The sequence below is a fragment of the Temnothorax nylanderi genome, unplaced genomic scaffold (assembly GCF_030848795.1).
Source record: "Temnothorax nylanderi isolate EJ_2023f unplaced genomic scaffold, tnyl_v1.0 TNYL_tig0351_pilon, whole genome shotgun sequence".
NCBI classification, from domain to species: Eukaryota; Metazoa; Arthropoda; class Insecta; order Hymenoptera; family Formicidae; genus Temnothorax; species Temnothorax nylanderi.
In genome coordinates, this window is record NW_027249413.1 from 98,580 (window position 1) to 125,285 (window position 26,706).

General features: G+C 40.5%; 1 protein-coding gene across 12 annotated transcripts in view; it reads right to left on the reverse strand.

The window, feature by feature from the left end:
- Nucleotides 1-26,706, reverse strand: part of LOC139781649 (uncharacterized) — a 173,269-nt gene that overhangs the window by 97,560 nt on the left and 49,003 nt on the right. For all 12 annotated transcript variants that reach the window (XM_071720513.1, XM_071720510.1, XM_071720514.1 and 9 more), the window contains one exon: nucleotides 18,312-18,953. In XM_071720513.1, the coding sequence (XP_071576614.1) occupies nucleotides 18,312-18,953 (642 nt within the window). The remainder of the gene's footprint in view (nucleotides 1-18,311; nucleotides 18,954-26,706) is intronic.

Below are 26,706 nucleotides of genomic sequence, written 5' to 3' on the forward strand. Positions count from 1 at the left end.
TGATGTATAATATTGTAGTAATAAGGTTTATTTCCAATTCCAGAGAATTACAGAAATGGCGTTTTGTAGGGACGTACCCAACCCTTTACAAATACCTCACTTACTCTACCCGACCTGGCCATAGGCGACCCTTCACATACTAAACCCTCCCGAGAGAGTGATGTATATATATATATATATATATATATATATATATATATACATATATATATATATATATATATTATTTATTACGTGGACGGATGAGTTTTTAATATATGTATGTACGTGTGCGCTCAGCGCGTTCAACGCACTTGTCAGTAGTTATAACCTAGAAATGAATAGTGACAGTCGTGACAGATGTCAAAAAGTGATAGTGATAAACAATATACATTTACTGCAGAGAGCTGACGAGGAGATCTTTAAGAAGGAAGATATATCCAAAATTGCACACGTACGTACATATATATGCTGTCTTGTAAAGGTTAAAGAAAACGAGAAAGTGATCTGTAGCGCAATTCGTATTGTAGGCAAGTTATGTTAAAATATTAGGTGAATAGAGTCTATTATTATGATAGAAGTTGATTTTATACCTTGGCGTATGGAAATATTAATTATTCACCAAATTAGCAATAGCAACAAAATAAAATTTGGTAAATATGTAGTATAATGGCACCCTCTCCGATTTGAAATTTTCAAACTTTGTATACCGGCCTATTTTGTGTAGTAAAAAAGATTCTGAAAATAAAAATTGTCGCTCATGTTCCGTTTGTTTCTATAATTAATACTTAAAATATCATGATGTCAGTAAGTAAAAAAATGATAATTGAAACGATAATTTATCTATATATATAAGTATCGGACGTCTGTCTGTCTGTCTGTCTGACCGCGAACTACTCATTCGTTAGTGGACCGAATTTTTACCAAGGGTATATGAAATAGGGGTAGAATTTTCCGGGGAGTGCCATAAAGTGTATAGTTTTTCGTTACCGATTTTCTGGAAACCGGTTTTTCTAATTTTTCTAATTTTTCGGGAAATAATTGACCGAATCTTATTCGTTAGTGGACCGGATTTTTACCAAAAGTATACGAAATAGGGGTAGAATTTTTCGGGGAGTGCCATAATGTGTATAGTTTTTTGTTACCGATTTTCTGAAAACCGGTTTTTCTAATTTTTCTAATTTTTCGGGAAATAATAATTGACCGAATCTCAAAGAATTATAGATCAAACAGGGGAAGAATTTTCCGGGGAGTGCTATAAAGTGTATAATTTTTCGTTACCGATCTTTTTGGAAGCCGGTACTAAAATTTTTTCAATTTTTCGGGAATTAATTGACCGATTCTCAAAGAATTGTATATGAAGTAGGGATAGAATTTCTCGGGGAATGCTATAAAGTGTATAATTTTTCGGTCCCGTCTTTTTTGGAAACCGGTTCAGAAATTTTTCCAATTTTTCGGTTCAAAAATTTTATTAATTTTTCGAAGATGGGTTTAATTGCCACTGGAAACCAGTTCGGATCTATATATATAAGTACCGTCTTCTGTCTGTCTGTCTGATCGCGAACTACTTATTTGTTAGTGGGCCGAATTTTTACCAAAAGTGTATGAAATAGGGGTAGACTTTTCCGGGGAATGCCATGATGTGTATAGTTTTTTGTTATCGCTTTTCTGGAAACCGGTTTTGCTTTCTCATAGAGGAAGCTTTGTTTTCATAAATTTTGCATATGAATCTTTGATTGCGTATAAAGTTGGGTCTAATCAACCAAATTTAAATGAATTATATATGAAATAGGGGTAGAAGAAACCAAAGAAAAGAATGGTTTTAAGTTTTTGATGCTTATATGTTCAGAGTGTTCTAAAACGTCGAAATATTGCATTAAAAAAATGTCTATATGTGTGTGTGTGTGTGCGTGTGTGTGCGCGTGTGCGTGTGCGTGTGCGTGTACGCGCGTGCGCGTGTGCGTGTGCGTGTGCGTGTGCGTGTGCGTGTGCGTGTGCGTGTGCGTGTGCGTGTGCGTGTGCGTGTGCGTGTGCGTGTGCGTGTGCGTGTGCGTGTGCGTGTGCGTGTGCGTGTGCGTGTGCGTGTGCGTGTGCGTGTGCGTGTGCGTGTGCGTGTGCGTGTGCGTGTGCGTGTGCGTGTGCGTGTGCGTGTGCGTGTGCGTGTGCGTGTGCGTGTGCGTGTGCGTGTGCGTGTGCGTGTGCGTGTGCGTGTGCGTGTGCGTGTGCGTGTGCGTGTGCGTGTGCGTGTGCGTGTGCGTGTGCGTGTGCGTGTGCGTGTGCGTGTGCGTGTGCGTGTGCGTGTGCGTGTGCGTGTGCGTGTGCGTGTGCGTGTGCGTGTGCGTGTGCGTGTGCGTGTGCGTGTGCGTGTGCGTGTGCGTGTGCGTGTGCGTGTGCGTGTGCGTGTGCGTGTGCGTGTGCGTGTGCGTGTGCGTGTGCGTGTGCGTGTGCGTGTGCGTGTGCGTGTGCGTGTGCGTGTGCGTGTGCGTGTGCGTGTGCGTGTGCGTGTGCGTGTGCGTGTGCGTGTGCGTGTGCGTGTGCGTGTGCGTGTGCGTGTGCGTGTGCGTGTGCGTGTGCGTGTGCGTGTGCGTGTGCGTGTGCGTGTGCGTGTGCGTGTGCGTGTGCGTGTGCGTGTGCGTGTGCGTGTGCGTGTGCGTGTGCGTGTGCGTGTGCGTGTGCGTGTGCGTGTGTGTGTGTGTGTGTGTGTGTGTGTGTGTGTGTGTGTGTGTGTGTGTGTGTGCGCGTGCGGATTTGATGTCCGTGGTTGCTCTAACTGCATTGATATATCAGGCTGTTTTTTTTTAATCAATAGAGTATCATTCAAAGAAGGTTGGTATTGAATTTGGGGATAATCGGTAAAGGGATTCTTTTTTAAAAAAAATTTAAATTTTTTTAGAAATGCCCGTGGTTGCTCTAACTTTTGCAAGTTAATTTTTGAAGGATAAGTTTTATTTTTTATTAATGGATAATTTTTTATTAATGGATCAATTTTCTTGAAACCAGTGCCAAAATTTTTCTAATTTTTTGTTGATGATCTTGATAAAACTGGTACCAAAAGATTACTAATTTTATGGGGATGGCTACTATGGGGTTGAAAATTGGAGGTTTTATGGGGTTCTATTGGTGCTCCTAATTAATGGGTGAGTTTGGGAGAGGGGAATAGATTTTGAGCCCGCGCGAAGCGCGGGCGAAAAATCTAGTAGATATATATTTTGCTTCTTACTTCAATTAGATCATATTATAGACCAGTCATATTAGACATCAAATCTTCCAATTAATCTTCCCAGGTTGCAACCACCATGAATCGCTTTGATTTGAGGTGCTATAAGTGGGATTTATTTTGCTTCGCAAAATTAACGGGGAATAAAAAGTTATTAACATTATTATCAACAAAAAATGCAATTCTTTTTATTTTTTCTCAAATATCTCGAAAACTAAGTAAGATAGGGTAACTAACTATATATACCTTTTTTGTAGAGCATAAAATTATCTACAATAATGATTTGAACAACATTTATCGTAAAGTCAGTCGTTTAGCTTGCACGCGCCGTCAAACTCTGAGACTTGGATCCCGAAAACCTTCAATCTCGTTATTTTTTTAATGTTGCGCCAGTAATTTTTACCCGTCATTTAAAATGGAATCAAAAATCCCTAAAAAACCACACATCATCTGAGAACTACAAAGAATACTTTTCATAGTGCAACCAATTTTTTAGATCCTTTTTCTTTAGTTTGTAGCTATGTAAGCAAAAAATTTTGACTTTTTGGAATAGTCTTAGTTTTTCGCTGATTTCAGGCCTTAAAATTCGTTTGAGACAAATTTTATCATATGCATCTTGTTGTGGACGAAATTTGCAACAAAAAAGGACCCTTGTATTTTTTTCGTACGACAAACGCTGATTTTTTTATTGACGCGCAAAGTTATCCAATATTGCTTACAAGTCGGATAACGCTTAATTTTGTGCGTGAATAAAAAAATCAGCGTTTGTTATACGAAAAAAACACAAGAGACCTTTTTTATTGCAAATTTTGTCCGCAACAAGATGCATATGATAAAATTCGTCTCAAATGAATTTTAAGGCCTGAAAACAGCGAAAAACTAAGACTATTCCAAAAAATCAAAATTTTTTGCTTACATAGCTACAAACTAAAGAAAAATAGTCTAAAAAATCGGTTGCACCATGAAAAGTATTCTTTGTAGTTCTCAGAAGATGTGTGATTTTTTGGGGATTTTTAATTCTATTTTAAATGACGGAAAAAAATCATCGGCGCAACATAAAAAAAACGACAAAATCGAGGGTTTTCGGGATCCGAGTCTCGGAGTTTGACGGCGCGTGCAAGCTAAACGACTGACTTGACGATAAATGTTGTTCAGATCATTATTGTAGATAATTTTACGCTCTACAAAAAAGGTACGTATAGTTAGTTACCTTATCTTGCTTAGTTTTTGAGATATTTGAGAAAAAAATAAAAAATTACGTTTTTTGTTGATAATATTGTTAATAACTTTTTATTCCCCGTTAATTTTGCAAAGCAAAATAAATCCTACTTATAGTACCTCAAATCAAAGCGATTCATGGTGGTTGCAATCTGGGAAGATTAATTGGAAGGTTTAACCCCCTAAATTTGTCTAATATGACTGGCCTATTATGCTATTTACAACTTCAACATACAATAGTATCTGATTGATATATTATATTCAATAGAACAAATTAATAATTCAAGATATGTAATTGCTAATGCGAATACGTGGCCTAAACTTATTCGAAAACATGTTTTGGGATGAAAATTTAAAGGATTACAATTAAAACAGATAACAGTTTGTGGTTTCAGTTAAAAAAGTAGAGAATACTCTGTAATTATACTTTCTACTATTCTCTGCTTTAACAAAGATTATAATTTTAAAATATACTGAATGAACTGAATGAAGTTGTAAATAACATATGATCTAATAGTAAGAAGTGAAATATATATCCATAAATTATTATTTTTTTACTTACCGACATCGTGATATTTTAAATATTAATTATTGTGCGAGAGTGCGCGGATGCGCGATTGATAGCGCGAGGAAGACAAGCACGAGGAAGAGCAGTTCACACAAAACAGAATAAGTTCATGAAAATTAGTGTCTTACAAAATACAATGTTTATATTTACAATATGTACAATGTTCGTTTATTTCCAGAAAAGGAAAGAAGCCGTGAAAGTGCGCACAGAAGCTAATACGGCAAGCAAGAAGCAAAGCGTGTTCGCGAAGCGCGATAGCGAAAGCGGTGTACAAAGCGGTTTTAACTAGCGGTGATTCTAAGCGGGTGAACTTCGACAAAGAGCTTCGTCGTATTCGTGCGAACGCTAAGCGCGTGATTCTAGGCGATGTGCGAAATGAGCGGTTTCAACTAAACGTGCAGGTGATCTGCGAGCGAGAGCGGGTCTCCGACGAAGCAAGCTCTTTTATAAGGGAGCTTCTTCTCGGCAATCACCAATTACGTTTAAGTGTTGTAGATGACCTCAAGTCGAAGCGTGCGATTGGCGGCCAAAGGGCCCGACACGCATTGATTCGCACCTGACATGCGCGAAACGCGGATTGAGACGAGCGATTGGCAATCGGCTGCCTACGTCATCGCAATGTGCCGTCTCGAGACGAAATATAGTTGACGGGCCGTTGACAATTGTTGTTGTTGGTCACGCCGAACATTGTTTATAACGTTGGTTTTTCTATCGCACAAGAACATAAAAACAGCGTTTTGGAAACGTCTTGAAAGTTATCGATTAGGAATGTTCTTGGAAAAGCCCATGTTATAACGCAAAACACAAGGAAATTACATATAGGAATAATCATTTTATTGAAACGATGAACTTATAATGTAACGATGGCACACGCATTGTGCTTTTTCGTACGATGCAATCAATGCAATCTACGAAGGTAATCGCGATCTCAAACAATTATAAACAAATGGAATAAGCAATAATTTTCTTTCTGAGAATTTTTTTTATAAAATACACAAAATTTAAAAATTTTAAAGGAATTGGAGAGAATGCCGTTATACTACATATTTACCTAAATTTTTGTTGAATTAGCAAATTAGTAATTAGTCGCAAAAAATTACTAATTACGTAAAAAATAATAATATTTAGGTAAAAGTAAAGTACGCATTACTCACAAAATTGGTAATTTGTCAGAGAAAAATTTCTAGTTACGCGAAAATTAGTATTTAGACAGAAATAAATTAATCAATTTCTTTTGCAAATTGGTAATTAGTAGAAATAAATTCTTTATTATTAAAATAATTAATAGTTTGTCAAAAATATAAATTACTTATGTCTCTTGATTTTAAAAGTTATTAATTAGTTTAATATAAATAATTTAATTATTGCATTTAAAAAGTGGTTAAAAATAATAATGTTAATGTTATATGTATATATAGATATATATACAAACTTTTATTTTTTACAAATATACATACATATATGTGTATTTATATCTGTATAACATAGAGAATCACAATAATAATATTAAATATAATAATAGTTATAATAGTTGTAATTGTTATAATATTGAACTATTGTCTCCTATTTTTGAAATTAAATAAATACGTATCTATTGATTAAATACATATTTATTAAATATGTATTTAATTAATTTTAAAAATATGGCCGAACATTGTTCTATATTATAACTATTATTATATTTAATATTATTATTGCAATTTTCTATATCATACAAATATAAATACACATATAGGTACATATGTATATTTGTAAAAAATAAAAAGTTGTGTGTGTATATATATGTCGTAGCCCGATAGCGAAATTAGCCACTTAGCTAAAAGCCTAGAAGTTTAGCTAAATGCCGCCCGATAGGCTAATCGACGACGATATAGTCTAATGGCCTGAAAAATTCAGTCTGTTAGACGAGAAGTCGGCTTTTCGTCTAACGGCCTGGCGCGATTTAGGCGATTAGAGAAATGCTTGTTTTGGAGCTCCATGCGTTGTCAATTTATTGTTTGTAAATATCCCAATAGGTCTTAAGTAAATCATCACAGAGCTCGCTGTATATTCAAATGTTCAATTTTCTCTCGTTAGTTTGCAATCTATCACAGCCATGGCAAGTTATACCACGGCCATGGCCAGTAAACCGCGATGAGTTTAACGAAAAAGTAGATAAATTTTATTCAACTCGTCCAGGCAGTAATCGAACAGTGTGGAGGCGAGATCAGATGATCAACGTTATGAAAGTTCTGCAAGAATTTCAGGATCCAAGTACGAAAAAGACAGTGTCTCATTATCATTACGCAAAGACGTATGAGCTAGCAAAAATTGGAACGGAATCGTATGTAATTTTAAAACGGAAAACTTCGAATGAACCAGTTGTTTACGTAACAGCGATAGAGGATTACTACGATAAATTGTTAGAAGCTCACATTCAAACAGGCCATGGCGGAAGGGATAAGATGCAGTATTACATTAAAAACAAGTACAGGATAACGAAGGTGGCTTGTGAGATATTTGTGTCTTGCTGCGAGACATGTAACAGAAAGAGGGTTGCTCCAAAACGAGGAGTTGTGACAAAACCGATACTGAGCGATGGATTTAATGTTCGCGGACAGGTGGATTTGAGGGAAGCTGTTGCGAAGCAGTCGGCAAGTGGTGGACAGGGATATAAAAAATGCTATTGCAAAATTGCTAAAAATCAGTGTCAGACAAATAGATGTGCTTGTTTTAAAGCAAAAATCCTTTGCAATTTTCGTTGCCACAGTAGCTCATCTTGCATTAACAAATAGTAATGTAGTGATAATTGTTTAGTAAATAAATTGACAACGCAGTGACAAGCATTTCTCTAATCGCCTAAATCGCGCCAGGCCGTTAGGCGAAAAGCCGACTTCTCGTCTAACAGGCTGAATTTTTCAGGCCATTAGACTATATCGTCGTCGATTAGCCTATCGGGCGGCATTTAGCTAAACGCCTAGGCTTTTAGCTAAGTGGCTAATTTCGCTATCGGGCTACGACATATATACATATATATATGTATGTATGTGGTTTTAAAAAAATAATTATGTTAATGTTTTATATCTATATTGTTACACCCGTGCTGTACGCCTGGGCCGTGCGCTCACGCGGGTCGCCCCGTTTCAGAAGTTGCGAATCGCCCTTGACGACAACTATGTTTGTTTACTTACGGCGACTGTCGGATTATGCTCCGAGGTTCCGTCACGTTCGGACGTGTTAACCCGAGCTCTGTGTACAAACGGATCATTATTAAACGAGTTCCTTTTATATAAATAATCGAGCCTTATTCTTTGAGAGAGTCCCGGAGCGCGTGACGCGAGTGAGTGTGAGTGAGCGGCAAACGCCGGCGGACGTAACATTTTGGGGGCTCGTCCGGGATGGACGACCGTCGTCGAGCAACGGACAGAGATACCCGTATGGCCACGAGGAAGAGGCTCCGGCTGGAGACACCTCAGCGCGATGCCGCCGAAACTCCAGCGATCGCGACGCTTACAGAGACGCTCCAGGCCGTCATAGAGGAAGTCCAACTTCTACGTGTTGAACAGGCCCGAAGGGAGAAGGAATACACGGCGACGATTCGCCGACAGGAGGAGGAGCTCCGACGTCTCCGTGGGACGAACTCCAGCGACGTTCCGCAGCTAAGTTCCCTTGATATTAGAGCGTCCGGGGACACGGAGACGCGGGCCGTGAGCGGCGTGAGAGCGCGGAACGTTTGCGAGGCGGGCGCGGTAGCGGACGGTACGGTGGCGCAAGTCACGGGCGGCCGCGGCGCGGGGAGGCGAGTCGCGAGCGGCGCGAGAGCGCGGGACGCATTCGGGAAGGACACTGCCCTGGGGGACGCGGTGATATGTGCGGAGCGCGCGGGCGAAAGTGTCGTGCACGCGAGTGAGAGAAGCGCGACCACGAGCGACGCGCGGGTGAGAGACGTACGCTCGGCCGTAAGAAATGCGTTCGTGGACAGCGCGAGTGAGAGCGGCATGCGCCCGACCGGGAGAAGCGCGAATACGGGCGGCGCGAGCGAAAACGTCACATGTCGATTTGAGAGAGACACGGGAGCGAGTGCCGGGAGTGATCTCGACGTTTATTCGAGTGCCAGGAACACGAACGAAATTGGCAACCGTACCGCGTGCGCGCGTGATGCCGTTGCTGGAGCGGGTGCCGGGCTTGGTTATAAATTGAAGCCCGACACTTACGATGGGTCGGTCCCACTACAAGAATATTTTTCACAATTTAATCTAATTGCCCGAGCGAATTTCTGGGACGACACGACGAAAACCGTCGCGCTAGCCTCGAGCCTGAGGGGCAAGGCACGTGCGATCCTCGAGACGGTGCAAGACATCGAGTGTCTAAATTTTTCTGAGCTGAAATCGAAACTCGAGTTACGTTTCGGTGAGGGGCGGTTAACGCAGAATTATTATTCCGCGCTCACAAACCGTAGACAGAAGTTTGGGGAAGATCTTGCTGCTCTCGGTTCCGATATAGAACGTCTGTCGCGCCTCGCATACTCCGAGTGCCCTTATGAAATTCGTGAAAAGATCGCGTGCTCACAATTTGTGACGGCCGTCGCGGATCATTTTATCCGACGAACGTTACAAATGGAGGGAATAACTTCTTTGTGTCAAGCGGTTGAGAGAGCTAAAGCTTTAAAGATCATTCAGGGAGAGGGTTTCGGCCGCGGAAAATTTAATGGAAATACTGTTAAAGAAGGACAGAAAGGGGGCGCAAATGTTGAAGGGGGGGAGATTGAGGCTGACAAAGAGCGAAAGGAGGACGGAAAGACAGAAAGGAAGGGAAATTTCCAAAAAGGAAATGGGCGTGGCAACAAATTCAGCGCCAACCGGGGAGAGTGTTGGACGTGCGGGAAGACCGGACATTTCCGGTCCGAGTGCCCCGAACAAAGGGGAAACGCGATTTAGTCAAACTCTGCGGGGTGAGTTTGGCGAGGGTTATCAATACCCCGAATTCTTACAATGAAAATGTTATTTCAAATGTGTGTAATAAAGTTACTTCGAATGAAAATAGAATTAAGCCTTATTTTAATCATTTTTGCTATAAGGGGAAAATTGATGGGAAAGAATGTTTTTTCAAGGTTGACACGGGCTCTGACGTCTCCATATTAAGTAGTAAATTCGTAGAAGCAGGAAAAGAAAGGTCCCATATAAAGAATCTGAATCTGAAATATCCTACTGGAGAAAAAGTTACAATTAAATTCGAGATAGAAGCTAGAATTGAAATAGGCAGTCATTCGGTTGTGTTTCCTTTTCTCGTGGCTGATATAAGTGACGACTGTCTTTTAGGAGTGAATTTTCTGAAAATGGTAAATTTAGAAGAAATTTTTGATTCTGTTTTTGGGACTGTGAATTCGGGAATACGAGTAGCTCGAATTGAGTATGAACCAGTCAGAGTCCCAGTTTCCTTGAGGGAACTTTTTAGAAATAATTCCCAGGATCTTGACTCTTCTCAAAAAGAACTTTTTGCTCAATTCCTTGGAAAATTTTCCGAAGTATTCTCCGAGAACATTGTTGCGGGAAATTGTGATATGGTACAGCATGTTATAAATATGCAAGACTCTCTCCCCAAAAAGCAGGTACCTCGTCGAATTCCTTTTCGGTTGAGAGGGGAGGTGGATAAAATTATTGAGGAGATGAAGGCATGCGGTGTGATCGAGGAATCAAATAGTCCTTGGGTTTCTCCTGTGGTATTAAGACATAAAAAGGATGGAACGATAAGATTCTGTGTGGACTATCGGATTGTAAACGCATTGACGGAAAAAGATTCATATCCCCTCCCCAGAGTTGACGTAATATTTGATCATCTAACAGGTAACGTTTGGTTTTGTACTTTAGACTTGAAAAGTGGTTATTGGCAAATAAAAATTCGCCCTGAAGACAGAGAGAAAACGGCTTTCTCTTTCGGCAGGGGGCTTTGGCAATTCACGGTGATGCCTTTTGGTTTATGTAACGCCCCCGCAACTTTTGAACGTCTCATGGAAAAAGTTTTGCAAGGATTATTATTTGAAATTTGTTTAGTTTACCTAGATGATGTGATAATTTTCGGGAAGACTTTCGAGGAAATGCTAGTAAATTTAGAGAAAGTGTTTTTACGGTTGCAGAAAGTAAATTTAAAAATCAATCCTAAGAAATGTGTCTTATTTAAGAAAGAAGTAAAGTTTTTGGGGCATATAATTTCGGCAAAAGGAGTTGCTACAGATCCCGAGAAGGTCGCTGCCGTGGAGAAATAGCCGGTTCCTCACACAAAGACTTTATTACGGAGTTTTCTCGGATTTTGCTCATATTATCGCAAATTTATAAAGGGATTTTCTTCGATTGCTAAACCCCTTTATGAATTAACGGGGAACCAGATAAAGTTTATCTGGAACAAGGATCATCAGAACTCTTTTGATGAGTTAAAACGGGTGCTGTCCTCTCCTTCGGTGCTTTCTTTTCCGAACGAGGAGGGCGAGTTCATTCTGGATACTGATGCCTCCAATATTGGAATTGGCGCAGTTCTTTCTCAAAAACAAAACGGGGAGGAGAGGGTCATCGCGTATTTTAGCCGCGTGCTGAATAAAGCTGAGCGGAATTATTGTATTACTCGACGTGAGCTTTTAGCGATTGTGGATTCTGTGAAGTTTTTTCGCCATTATCTATTAGGATGCGAATTTTTGATCCGTACGGATCACATTTCTTTGCGTTGGCTTATGTCTTTCAGGGATCTGGATGGACAATTGGCCCGGTGGCTAGAGAGGCTCCAGCAATTTCGTTTCACAATTGTTTACAGGAAAGGACTGTCTCACGGGAATGCCGACGGATTGTCGAGGCGTACGTGTGAGTCGTCTGGTTGTGGATATTGTGCCAGAGTGGAAAGAAAGAACTCGGTAACGAGGACAGGCCATGTCGCTCGGATTATATTTGCTGCAGAAGATCTGTCAGAATGGCGTTCTGAACAGAGAGCAGATCCGATTATTTCGGTCATACTCCGTGGGAAGGAGGCTGGTGTTCGCCCATCACGAGCTGAGTTGGCTTCGGAAGATATTTCCGCACAGATTTATTGGTCATATTGGGATGCCCTGGTCCTGGAAGAAGGCGTGCTCTATAAGAGATGGGAAGCTCCAAACCTTAAGTCTAGTTTTCTCCAACTCATCGTTCCACGGAAATTCGTTAAAGGAATTTTAGAAGAGTTACATGACTCACCGTCTGGAGGACATTTTGGAGTGAACAAAACTCTAGAGAAAATTCGGAAACGGTATTTCTGGGCAACCTGTAAGCAAGATGTGGAAGATTGGTGTAGAACGTGTAAAGTCTGCATTGTCAGGAAGGGCCCTTTAGGAAAGGGGAAATCTCCCCTGCAAATTTATAATGTGGGGGCACCTTTGGAGAGGGTTCAGATGGACATCCTCGGTCCTCTTCCTAAATCCGGTAATAAGTTTCTTCTTGTTCTTGTGGATTGTTTTACGAAATGGGTGGAAGCTTTTCCTCTAAAAAACATGAGAGCGAAAACGGTTGCGGAAGTTTTTGTTAACCAGTTTGTTTCCAGACACGGGGTGCCCACTGAGGTTCATACTGACCAGGGAAGGAACTTTGAGTCGAGACTTTTCTCAGAATTGATGGGGCTTCTTGGGATAAGGAAAACAAGAACAACTGCCTTACATCCTCAATCCGATGGACAAGTCGAACGCCAACATCAGACCATAACAAATTACTTAGCGAAATATGTCTCTGAAAACCAGAAAGATTGGGATCAGTGGATCCCTATGTTTCTCCTGGCATATAGATCCTCGAAGCATGAAACAACTGGAATCACCCCTGCGGAATTATATTTCGCACGAGATCTTAGATTACCATCAGATCTATTGCGGGGGAATCCTTCTAAACTTCATGGAGAAGAGTCCTCATTGGTTGGGAGTTTTGTTAGAAATTTAAGGGACAAATTGGAGGAGATACATTCTGGTGTACGGAACCAATTGGATTTGAAATCTTCTCGAATGAAAGCACGATACGATCGTGGAGTTCGTCGAATTCTTTTTCAGGAGGGGCAGAGAGTCTGGCTTTTTAATCCTCGAAGGGTGAGAGATAGAGCTCCAAAACTGCAGAGTAATTGGGAAGGTCCTTATTTGGTGATTAAGAAACTTAGCGATGTTGTCTATTGTATACGGAAATCACCTCGACATAGAAGCAAAGTGGTTCATTCGGATAGGTTGGCTGTTTATTTAGAAAGGAAATTGAATTGAAGAGTATAGATCAGAGCTTGTGAAAAGAGGAATGGATAGCGCTATTTGAGTTGTAATGTGTGGTTAATAAAGAACTATGAGACAATGTGCGAAGTGTTGTAACTTAATATGTAAAGTGTTGTGACCATATCTTATTGTTCAGATGTTTCTGGTTTCTGTGTGTTTTATTTGCGTTTGTTTAGTGGAACGGAGTCCGAGGAAGTCGGCGATCCTTAAGGAAACGTGGGATACCGCGGCAGAACAACGGCCGAAGACTTCTTCGGGGGCGAGTTCCTTTTTGATAGAAGACTGCCTCGCCCACGGTTTTTGAGCTGTGGTTTTCCCGTGGGACGTTGAGCAAATGCTGAGGCAGGGACTTGGGGAGCCTGAAAAGGCGTTGGGTCCACATAAGTTTCCCCCCCCCTTGTCCGAAGATTTAGCGGAACGACGACGTAGGAGGCCGGCGGCAGAGGTGACTACACCGGGGAAGCGGAGCTACGAAGTCATCCTGAGACCGTCGGAAGGGGGGGAGTTTGGCCAGCTCTCTCCTGAAGAGGTTCCAGGGATTGATGTGCGGCTACCAGGGACCAAAAAGGATAGAGTTCGGTAACTCTGGGCAACAGCTCGAGGAGAACAAGTATCCGGTGCCCTGGAGCTCACGGAAAAGGAGCTGTAACCGCGAGAAACTACCCTCCCGGATTGTCGGGGCGACAATCTTGGAACGGGGGGGGGGGGAAGTGTTACACCCGTGCTGTACGCCTGGGCCGTGCGCTCACGCGGGTCGCCCCGTTTCAGAAGTTGCGAATCGCCCTTGACGACAACTATGTTTGTTTACTTACGGCGACTGTCGGATTATGCTCCGAGGTTCCGTCACGTTCGGACGTGTTAACCCGAGCTCTGTGTACAAACGGATCATTATTAAACGAGTTCCTTTTATATAAATAATCGAGCCTTATTCTTTGAGAGAGTCCCGGAGCGCGTGACGCGAGTGAGTGTGAGTGAGCGGCAAACGCCGGCGGACGTAACAATATATATAAAGGAAGATGTCCTGACTGACTGACTGACTGACTGACTCACTCATCAACGCCCAGCCCAAACCCCTGAACAGAATTGTTACCAAAAGTATATGAAATAGAGGTAAAATTTACCGGGGAGTGCCACTATGTGTATAGCTTTTCGTTACCGATTTTCTGGAAACCGGTTTTTCTAATTTTTCTAATTTTTCGGGAAATAATTGATCGAATCTCAAAGAATTATAGATCAAACAAGGGTAGAATTTTCCGGGGAGCGCCATGATGTGTACAGTTTTTGGTTACTGATTTTCTGGAAACCGGTTTTTTTAATTTTTTCAATTTTTCGGGAAATAATTGATTGAATCTCAAAGACTTATACATGAAGTAGGGGTAGAATTTCCCGGGGAGTGGGGGTTGAATTTTCCGGGGAGTGTTATAAAGTATATAATTTTTCGTTACCGATCTTTTTGGAAACCGGTATCAGAAGTTTGACGAATTTTTCGGGAAATAATTGATCGAATTTTAAAGAATTGTATATAAAACAGGGGTAGAATTTCCCGGGGAGTGCTATAAACTGTATAGTTTTTCGTTACCGATCTTTTTGGGAACCGGTATCTTTTTGGAAATCTGTCACGAAATTTTTCCATTCAAATCACAAGGAATTAAAGAGGAATTAAACAGTATAAAATAAAAATATTTAATCAAAATAAAATAAATTTTTCTTGTAAAAAAATCTTGGCACTGCTAGACTTCAAAATTTAATAAAGTACTAAAATTTTTGATTGAATAAAAAAACAATAAATAGGGAATATATACATAATTTAGGGAAGAATGCGACAGGAGTAAAAAAGCAGCGCCAAGTTTTTTTTACAAAAAAAGTTATTTTATTTTGATTAAATATTTTTATTTTATACTGTTTAATTCCTCTTTAATTCCTTGTGATTAAAATAATTCTTTGTAATATTATAATTTTGTTAAAGAGAATTAAATCTACTACCACTTAGGTTGAAATAGAAAGACCCTTGAATGGGAACACAAAGATATGTACCACTTGGGTTTTATTTTTTAAAAGTAGTTGCACAACAATTATTTTTCAAAATAATATATATATTCTCTTTGCAATTGGTGCACATTTAAAGATTTTACATCTTTTTTTGAAATACATGTCACTTGGGTTGAGTTAGGTAACACAATTTTGTGATATAATAATTTTGTTATAGAATACACAGTGAATCAATAGCATGCTATTAGGGAAAATTAGTATCATTAATTAATGTTTAGTAGAAATTAATAGAAAGTCAAAGAGATATGATGTTAGAGAATAAATGGGACATAATAGATAGGACAATCACATATAATTTTGTTTTCAAATATGGCTATTAATGTGTAATTATGTTAATAATTGTATACGTTAGTGACAAGAATCTGATTGCTATTTATGAAGCATTTATGACACAAGAGGACAGAAACTTTCTCAAATTACTAAAAATTATTGAGATTAATAGAGGTTAAGAGAGATTAATAGAACGCTGAAATTAGGGATACAAAATAATTAATAATTTTGTTTAAAAATAATGCTTAGCTTTTATGTCTCGCATGATTAATATAATTACAAATATTTTTGGTAAGATATTTATTTTTTAATAATAAATTCCAATTTAAATAATTTAATTTGCATTTAACATTTAATTACAGTTAAAATTTTCCCGAGAAACATACTCTAATGTATCCTCTGGCACAGTTCCAACTAGTTTATCTCTTTATTACTAGACCAGAGATAGAATTAAGTTTAATATATACTTAAATATCCGAATCAAAACGAATAATCGAATTTTATTTTCTAGGATTTGATATATTTATAATATAATAAATTTTTATAATATAATATAATATAATAAATAATATTTCACAAATTGTACTTGCGAAGTAATCAATCTCGATTAATTAGTTTCGAGTTTTGAATGCAGAATACCTGCTGGATTCAAAATATACTTATGAGTAGTTTCTATCATAAAGAATCGAATCTTTTACAAGTAGTACTCGAACTCTAAGAATGAAGTTATTAGTTTAAGGAATGTACCTATAAATGTGTAAAGATTTTAAATAACTTTTATTTTATATTTTTAATCATATTTTTATTATATTTAATTTCAACAGTTAATAATCTAACATTTTCAACATTTATAATTATCAAAAAATAATATATTGAAATAATTGTTGTTTTATACAAACATTTTGATTTAAAGAAACTTAAAACTAGTAAAGTATTCATAAAAGATTCAAACATATTTGATCCAGATTCGAGTCTACTAGGAACTCTAATACTTTTCGGTATTCCATTTTATTATTGTTTAGTCACCTTTATGAGTTATTGCGATAAATATTACCACATGCCTCAGTGGTCGAATTGGCACGACACTTTACATGGAATGAGGGAGGTTCCAGGTTCGAACTGTCGAATCGACATTGATTTGATATCGATGCGTCGATGAATGGTCGGTATTGAATATTGGTTGGTATTTTTGTCATCTTTGACCACATATAATTGTTTTTACAGTTAGTTGTTAAGCAATTGTGAATATTTTTATTAATCTACACTGAGAGCCAAAAAACAGTAATAATTCCTGTATTTTTGCTCACTCTCAACTTTTAATCTTTCTTACAGTAACCATTACGCACTACTACAGTAAACATTCTCCCAGTAACCAGTACATATTTCACAGTAACCATTACGATAAAGACCAGTAATGATTCCGGTGCAATATTTTAACGGAAAAAAAAGAATTTGTTTTCTTTTTCATTTTCAAATAGTTCATATTTTTTTCTAATATTTTTATAGTTTAATTTGTATATTCGTGGTTTCGCATATATTCTATTTTATTAATTAAAATTACGCACTGTTTTACAATTTTTGAAAACACATTGACGGGAGACGGAATTCAAACCTAAGATTCCGGAATGACAGCCTAATACGCTAACACTGAGCTAACAATCTATTCTATAATAACTATTACGAATCTCATATATCTCCGAATTGCTCTGAACTCGTGCGATAGAACGAATATAGAAAGCCAACAGTAAAGCGGGGAACACAGACTTTTGCATAACGCATAATACGTAAGCATAAGAAAACTGATTGGTCTATTTCCTTATGCACATGTGTATGGACCAATCAATTTTCTTATGCTTACGCATTATGCGTTGTGCAGAAGTGTGTGCTCCTCGCTTTATGGTTACAGAATCGCACATGATTGAATAATGGAACTTCTCAGTAATTATTTCTTTTCTATTATTTCTTTCAGACAGTATCACTTACGATCTTAATCTTTAGATATTACTGTGTTTTTCAGAAGACATTACTTTTTTAAGTAAGCATCTGTGTATTGAGATTAAAAGTTAAGAATGAACGAAAATTCAGAGACTATTACTGTTTTTCGGCTCTCAGTGTATAAATCGATTCGAATCGACTAATCATTTCTGGCTAGGTTTTATTAGCTGCTTTTATTTTTCAAAGTAATTATAGAAATAAAGTAATATGAGGACCCTCGAGATTAAAATAGGAGAAGTCAAGGCTTCAGGTTCAAACGCAGATCGTCGTGCATAATATCAGTAAACTGATTTATTAGTCGTCTTAATACATTAATCTGTACGTTTCAGCTCCTTCGCAGATTATTCATTCTGTACACGGCTCTGTATTCCACGTTTTTCAGACCGATTGATATGGATCAATTGGTCTATGTTTCTGATAGTTTGAATCAGTAAACTTACCATATGGTACGGAGAACGTTTAACAAACTTTTGTAACTACTGCTGAAGATGGCTCAAAGCTGAGCTGAAACGTACGGATTAATGTATTAAGACGACTAATAAATCAGTTTACTGATATTACGCACGACGATCTGCGTTTGACCTTGATAGCCTTGACTTCTCCTATTTTAATTATAGAAAGTTCTAAACTATATGCTAACAGACTCAAAGAGTCTGCCTGTAAGATATTTAATTCCATCGCTATTGTAGACCTATTCAATAGACAATGCTGAGAACGTGTTATCATCAAATTGCGTATACTTATATGTATAAATTGCGCGTAATCAAATCAAATCTTACCAGTGGAGCTAAGGGAAGTGCTGCTAATCCCTCGACTGAGCGTTTCATCGGTCGCTGTCAGATTGCCCAGACTCTTGCTAGACTGTGAAGTTTGCGCCAATTTCCTGGACGCATCAAACAGACTTGGTGCCTTACTTCTCCTTGGCAGAGTTTCCGGTAGTCTCGCAGCCGAATCCGGATTATCACTAAGCACGGACGCCTCATGGTAGCCAGAACTGTCGCTGCTGTTACGGCTGTGATTGATCGTCATTTTGTCCTTGCCGCTGTCTCCGGATGTATCTTGAACGGTTTGTGCAGCGTTGGCAGGTGGTTTCGGGGCTGGTCTCCTCTTCCTTTGCGGCCGAGCCGGCGGCTGAAGAGGACTAACGCTTCTCGCGGTTTCGTCACTCCTGGCTGGCGACACACTGCGTGCCCCGAGACTATCCATGCTCAGAGAATTTTCCTTGGATTTCTTAAACATGAAACCAAACACGCTCTGCTTGGTTTGCTGTCGTCGCCGCTCCTCCTGCCTCTGCAATGCCATTATGTCTTGCGTACTTAGCGTCGGACCCAAACTCCTAGTTTGCTTCGCGTACAGAGTCACCTCTTGCAGGTGATAGTCCTGTAGCGACAGCGATAGTTTCAACGTTTCCTCCAGATTAACTACAGTAAAAACAGTAAGAACAGTAAAAACAGATTGTTACGGTCTTTGATACATTTGGTATCAGATGTCGGTTAGTATTAAGAAACATCACATCTGATGATAACACTAGTTTATAAATTTTTATTTTGTTTTTGCTCAATCAATAAATACCATAAATTTTTAAAGATTAAGGTCCACACAACATACATTTGAAGGAAAAAAAATATCCTCCACATCTTATTTAATTTTTCTTTAAGTATAAAGCAAATGATATTAAAATAAATTAAAATATATTTAAAATATCTTAGGCCATATTGGCAATACAAATAAATTATGATTATAAATAGAACTATAGAGGCTTATATTAGTTATGGAGACTCGTTATAAAAGATGGTGGGACGAAAACATGATGGGTGATTACACTGTCAACAAAAAATGCACAAAAACGAAAGAAATAGTTTTTTTATAGCTTTTTAGCTGAATACGATCCCGTTTGCCAAATTGCTCTATTACGTCTCAATGTAGAGAAATTTGCAAGAAAGGCTATTTTTTAATGTATTATGGCATATTATCCCGTGTGGGGTTGCTGATCCCTTATCGGGCGCCTCCCCAGGTGGCGGATAGGGGAACGCTCGCTAGAAATAGAGGGTACCGGGGAAATAAAATACCCGGGGCGGACCAAAATCAGGCAAGGGAGACAACCCCGGCAGAAAAATCCCGCAGCCTGGGAGCGGTCAGGAGGCAGCCCCTCCCCCGGGCTAGGGTGCTGTGGGCTAATAATCCGCACACCTGAACAAAAAATCTTATTACTGAAACTAGACAAAATGTAAAGGCCATGTGGGAAACGGGCAGACTACGTGAGGTGACATCTGAGATGGAAAGATATAAGCTGGAGATTCTGGTTCTGAGCGAGACAAGGTGGACGGGGTTCGGAGAAACGAGAGCGGGGAGCGGAATGAGCTTCATCTACTCGGGCAAGGAAGGCGGCCAGCCTCACGCCAACGGAGTGGGACTTCTCATGACGCGGTGAGCCAAGAATAGCTTAATGGAGTGGATCCCCGTAAGCGACCGAATCATCACCGCACGTTTCAGAACCCGTGTCCGCCATTGTGCAATGCTACTCGCCCACCGATGTAGCCACTGTAGAAGAGAAAGACAAGTTTTACAACCAACTCATTGCAACTCTGGCGCGCATCAAGAGGAGAGACATTATAATGCTCATGGGAGATCTAAATGCAAAAATCGGCAGAGATAACGGGGGCCGAGAAAATGTGATGGGAAGACACGCGGTCGGAATCATTAACGACAATGGGGAACGGCTGATCGAGGTATGCGGGACCTTCAACCTGGTCGTCGGCGGCTCGCTGTTTCCACATAAGACATGCTACAAGGTCTCCTGGGTGTCGCTAGATCAGCAAACAGAAAAACGAGAAGAAGAAGGTTCGACATCGCCAGACTTCAGTCACTCCAAGTCAAGGGCGAGTTCGAACTGCAACTGCGGAACAAATTCGAAGCTCTGGCAGACACGGAACACCGCGGGATTGATGGTGACTGGGAGTGTCGAAAACGAACCTTCTTGGATACCTGCGAAACGACGAAAGAATGGATCTCAGAAGACACCTGGACCTCCATCAAAACACGGAGAGAAAAGAAAGATGTAGTGAACAGCAGTCGCACTAGAGCCCAAAAGACAGCTGCCGCCGCAGAAAACACAACAGCAAACAGGAGCGTGAAAAAGAAAATACGAAGAGACACAAGAGGCTCTATACCGAACAACTGGCATCCCGAGCGCAGAGTGCAGTCAACGCTGGCAACTTTCAATGCCACAACCACACCAAGAACAGCAGACATGCAAGAACTTGAAACCACGGAGAACCCCAACATTAGTATTGCAGCACCCACCAAAGACGAAATCATTCAAGCCATCAAAGAGATGAAAGGTGGAAAAGCACCAGGCATTGACAATATCGCTTCTGAGATCCTCAAGACAAACTTGAAGCTGTCGACTGACATCCTGGAGCCGCTGCTGAGGAGGGTCTGGGACGAGGAGACTCTTCCTGGTGAGTGGAACCAGGGGGTCCTGATTAAACTGCCAAAAAAGGGAGACAAATCAGACTGTAATAACTGGAGAGGAATCACACTGCTCCCGGTATGCGGTAAGATCCTGTCACGTATCATCCTGAACAGGATACGAAAGCCAGTTGACGATATGTTACGAGAGGAACAAGCTGGCTTCAGGGAAGGCAGATCCACGACCGATCACATCAACATACTCCGAATTATAATCGAACAATTTGCCGAACATCAGGTCGCATTATATATCCTATTCGTCGACTTCAAAAAGACTTTCGACTCAATCGACCGAGAGAGGATGTGGACGGCAATGTCGTCATTTGGCATCCCTCAAAAAATCATACGTTTGGTCTGGGCCACGTACGAAGGTTACACGTGTCAGGTGGAACACTGCGAGACGCTCTCACCACCTATCACCGTTGAGTTCGGGGTGAAGCAGGGATGTCTCCTCTCATCCATCCTGTTCATTATGACACTGGATTGCACTCTCCGTAAAGCAACAAACCAAAGCCGCGGGATTCAGCGGGGACTCAGCAGTCGGCTGGAGGAGCTAGGTTTTGCGAACGACCTCTGTCTTCTGGCAGAAAGTTTCCAAGACATGGAGGCAAAGCTCAACAATTTAAAAACTGAGGCAGCTAGCATCGGACTTAAGATCAACAATAAAAAGACCAAAGAGATGCGGATTAATCCCCGGAATAATTCAAGACTGAGGTTGGGGGAGGCCGACATCGAGAGAGTACCAGAATTCTGCTATCTCGGCAGCATGGTAGGCCTGAACGGAGGTACGGCGGCGGACATCAGGAGCCGAGTAAATAAAGCCAGGGCGGCTTTTGCTCAGCTGTGACCCGTCTGGCGCTCAAAGCAAATTATGCCGAGGACAAAAATAAAAATCTTTAATTCCAACGTCAAGTCCGTCCTCCTCTATGGCTGCGAAACGTGGAAAATGAGCAACAACATCTTAAATAGCCTCCAGTCCTACGTAAACCAATGCCTACGGAGGTACGGCGGCGGACATCAGGAGCCGAGTAAATAAAGCTAGGGCGGCTTTTGTTCAGCTGCGACCCGTCTGGCGCTCAAAACAAGTTATGCGGAGGACAAAAATAAAAATCTTTAATTCAAACGTGTGACGTGACAAATCGCGTCCGCCACCCAGACGGGCTCGGCCGAGGGGAAGGTCGGGGGTGTTTCCTCGCTCGGAGCGGGGGAGGGCAATTTCGTATTAATAATTAGCGTTACTGAGATTATTTTAAGGGGATTGCCGGTGGTGACTGGGTTTCTATGTAACGGCTTTGAGTCGCAACGAGGGAGAAATCAGGAAACACAGCCAGAGAAACGACCGAGGAACATGGTTGTCGGTCGGGTCGCGTCCGGACCTCCCCGCAAGCGCAACGCCAAGGGCCGCCGTACGAGACCCAATCCCGAGCTCGGTTACTGCAGAAGTGGGAAATTGAAGGACCCCGGGGGACGCCCTGCCGAAGCACGGCCCTGTGGCCGCCACCCCGAGGGGCTGCCGGTGGACGTGGCCATGGCCTGGCCGATAATCGCGGCCTGGACAGCCGGATTCTTTAAAGGGACCGCGTCAGGGCAAAGATAGTTCGAGTGGCGCCGCCGGAAGAAGCCTAGCGGCGCTAGGCGCAGAGAGCGGCGCCCGGATCGGCGGACACGGCAGGCGGTGCGCCACTGCGCAAGCGCGGGGAACCGGCGCGATCCCGGCGAGCCATCGTCTCAGCACTGTCGTGCCGGACCGAGCGAGGTGAACATCCTTCTACGACCGATCCGAAGGCTCTTCGTGGGATATCGTTTTGTAAGGTCACCACTCTGGCGTCCCCGCGGTGAAGGGAATTCGCTCGAGGCGCTGGCCCCGGTGATCAAGAGTCAGCTACCTTACTACCTTGAGAAATCTGGTAATACCTGCTACCTTGCGTATTACTGGAGAATGAGCGCCCCTCGTTACCTTGCGCTCTTTTTTGTGTCGGAAAGGCTGGATCGGAAGCCATGCCGGGGCCCCGCCGAGAGCGAATCCTCACGTATGTAGAGACCACGTAAGCCCTCCCCGAGAGCACCGTCGAGGCCGACAGTCACTTTGTGCATTCGTTAGCGTGTGTCCGGTATTCGTGGTAAATAGAGTCGCTATTGCGCAATTTGTGTCGCGGATGAGTTTTGCGTATTCGGTATTGTGTGTACGGTATTCGTGATAAATGTTAGGGTCGCTATTGTGCAATTCGTGTCGCGGATGTTAGCGTACATGTAGAGTACTTGGGTAAGACCGTCGAGTCGTCGGGATTGGCGCGGTGCCATGGAATCACCGGGTTTCGTCGTGAGCGAGTGATGCGAGAAATTTCTGGATTCGCGTGGCAAGCCGCGGAATCGTCCGCGATTCGGGTCGTTTTGCGTTGGCGGATCGGGACGAGGACGATCGTCGGCCGCTGGATCGGCATGGCGAGGCCAACCGCCGAGAGTTGGGTAACGAGGCGAGGACGAGCGTCTGCCGACGGATCGGCATGGCGAGGCCAACCGCCGAGAGTTGGGTAACGTGAGGCGAGGACGATCGTCTGCCGACGGTTCGGCATGACGAGGCCAACCGCCCAGAGTTGGGTAATGCTCGGATCGTGAATATGCGTGAGATTCGGATTCGGGAGTTTGCGTGAGTATGCGTGAGTGTAAGTCGTTGCGTGAGATTCGGATGCGGGAGTTTGCGTGAGTATGCGTGAGATTCGGATTCGGATTCGGGAGTATGCATGAGAATGAGTCGTTGTGCGTTTCGGATTCGTGAGTATGCGTGAGAATAAGTCGTACGTGTTCTTCGATATTTCAGTGCTTCGTGATTCGTGTTTGCGCGGAAGGCGGTTCGCCGCACTGACATTCGTCTTTACATCTTTTCCGGTATCTTTCTCGTTTCTGACTCAAACCTATTATTCTGTCTTTCTTATTGCTTCAAACACATTATTCTATCTGTCTTATTTCTGATTTCAAATATGTTGACTACATTTCTGTCTCTGATTTCAATTATGTTGACTACATTTTCGTCTCTGATTTCTACTATGTTATTTCTCCGATTACATTTCTGTCACCGATCTCAAATATATATTATTCTATTTCTGTTAAGTTGTGTCTGATTAATTGTGTCATGCCTCCTCTCCAAATCTCCATAAAAAGGAAACTACGCCCTGAGGTATCGCCTGGGATATTGCGTTAAATAAGGTATTGCGCGGTGGCGCGAATATTCACGCCTGGCGCCCATATTACGTTTGTCTGGCAACTATCTGCGGGCATCCGCCCGCGGTACCTTTTCGTATCTGGCCGTTCTCTCAACCTAACTTCGCGTTCTGTTAATCCACGATAGCCCTCCTCCGGATAGCGAGACCGGGGAAAAAAGCGTCGCAAACGTCAAGTCCGTCCTCCTCTACGGCTGCGAAACATGGAAAATGAGCAACAACATCTTAAATAGCCTCCAGTCCTACGTAAACTGATGCCTACGTCACATCATAGGAATATGGTGGGCTAATGTAATATCCAATGAAAAACTGTAGGAGATCACAAACCAGAGCCCTATCAAACTCCAGATTGTATAAAGAAAATGGAAATGGATCGGTCATACTTTTCGTAAGCTACGAAATAATGTGGCAAGACAAGCCTTGGATTGGAACCCACGGGGCAATAGGAGAAGAGGCAGACCCAGAAATACCTGGCGAAGAACCATCGAAAAAGAACTAAAGGCGACTAACAAGACTTGGGGTGAAGCCAAAGCGTTGGCACAGGACAGGGATGGATGGCGCGATTTCGTCAAGACCCTATGTTCCACTCAATAGGAATAAAAGGATTTATCATCATCATAGCATATTACTACGATATGTGACATGATGGAGAAGTTTTATTGCAATCAAAATTGAATAAGTTTTGTTAGGTTTCACCCTTGAAAGGAATTTATTGTGTCGATTATAGTTAAAAAGATATTAATGATTAACATAGAATCTCAACTTTAACGCAATGAATAGACATTTTTGAATGTGAATTGAATTAAAAAATGTCTATTCATTGCGTTAAAGTTGAGACTCTATGTTAATCATTAATAATATTTTAGTATTTTACACAGACCATTAAGGATCTATGAAATACCCTTTAATTATGTTATTCAAACGCTTAAGAGTTTTTCAGGTTGATGAATATTTATCTGATGTCAAAGTTGATAAACTCATAATAACGGAGCCAATATGATGAATATCAAAAGTAAAAATTTGACCACTTTTAATTATGATATTTGCCATATTGGCTCTGTTATTTTGAATTTATCCATTTTAAAATTAGATTAGTATTCAACGACATGAAAAACTTATAACATGTTGAATAACATGATTAAAGAATATATAGATCCTTAATGGATGCAATTTTAACGCAATAGATTCTACGTTAATTATTAATATCTTTAATTTTAACCATAATTGACACAATAAGTTCCTTTTAAGAGCGGAAAGTCCTAACAACATGCTTAATTTTGAATGCATTAAAACTTCTCCAACACGTCACATATCATAGTTATAACTTATAACATGCCAAAATACATTAAAATAGCTCTTTTTTGCAACTTTAACTATACATGTCTCAAAATTGTGACGTAATAAGTAGAGCAATTTGGCAAACGGGATTGTATTCAACGTCCGAAAAGCTACAAGAAAATTGATTTTTCTTGTTCTTGTGCTAAAAAAAAGTAATTTTATATTGAATGATGTTATTGCTGATTTCTTCTAACAATAAAAGAAACAGATCCAAACTTACAAAAGAGGCAAAAGGCTCATACATGACATTTTTAATATCTCTTTTGAATTATAAATAAAGTTATTGCAAACATAAAATGTTGTATTCTTTAACTTTTATACTGTTATTTCTTTTCCTAAAACTTTGGCACTTACTATTTACTTAAAACTTTGAAAAGAAATAACTATTTTCTTACGATAAATCAAGAAAACATAATATATAGACATATTTTATTTATAATTCTATATTTATATATTTATACATAATTTATACATATTTATACATTATATTTATGTTTTTACACAAAAAAATTTTTACCGGTATTTGATAATAAAATCTCAAATTAATAGAACGCATTGCTAATTAATCAATGATATTGATTGGAATGATGATATACTAATATCAATATAAAAACTGATACTAATATCAATGTAAAAACACTTGGAAAATAATATTTGGACAATTATATTGAATTCTAACATCAGAAATGCAAGTTTTTTTTTACACCGTATATCGAAACAAGTTAGCTTTTTTGTGCATCATCATGCATGTACGATAATATAGATTGATAAAATATATCGAAGACTTGCCCTCTGGCTCGTGGATTGAATAGAACAAATGTCCATCAATCAGCTATCACAAGATTTATTTTCCCCAGAAATATAGAATACATTGAGTTACTCTACTATATAATTTTATCAATTTACCAATATCGAATAGTAAAAGAGTTTTCAGTATATTTTACATAATTTATACTGTCGTGCACGATGGCACGTAAAGAATTTATTTTGATAGCAAAAAATTTATATGTATAGCAATAAAAAATTTACAGGAAATTTCTCGTTTTCGATGTTACCCTTGAATACAACTGAAGAAATGCGAATCGCGAAAATATGAAAATACTATTGCAAGGAAAAGCGTTAAGATGCGTCCCTCACCTGTGTATCG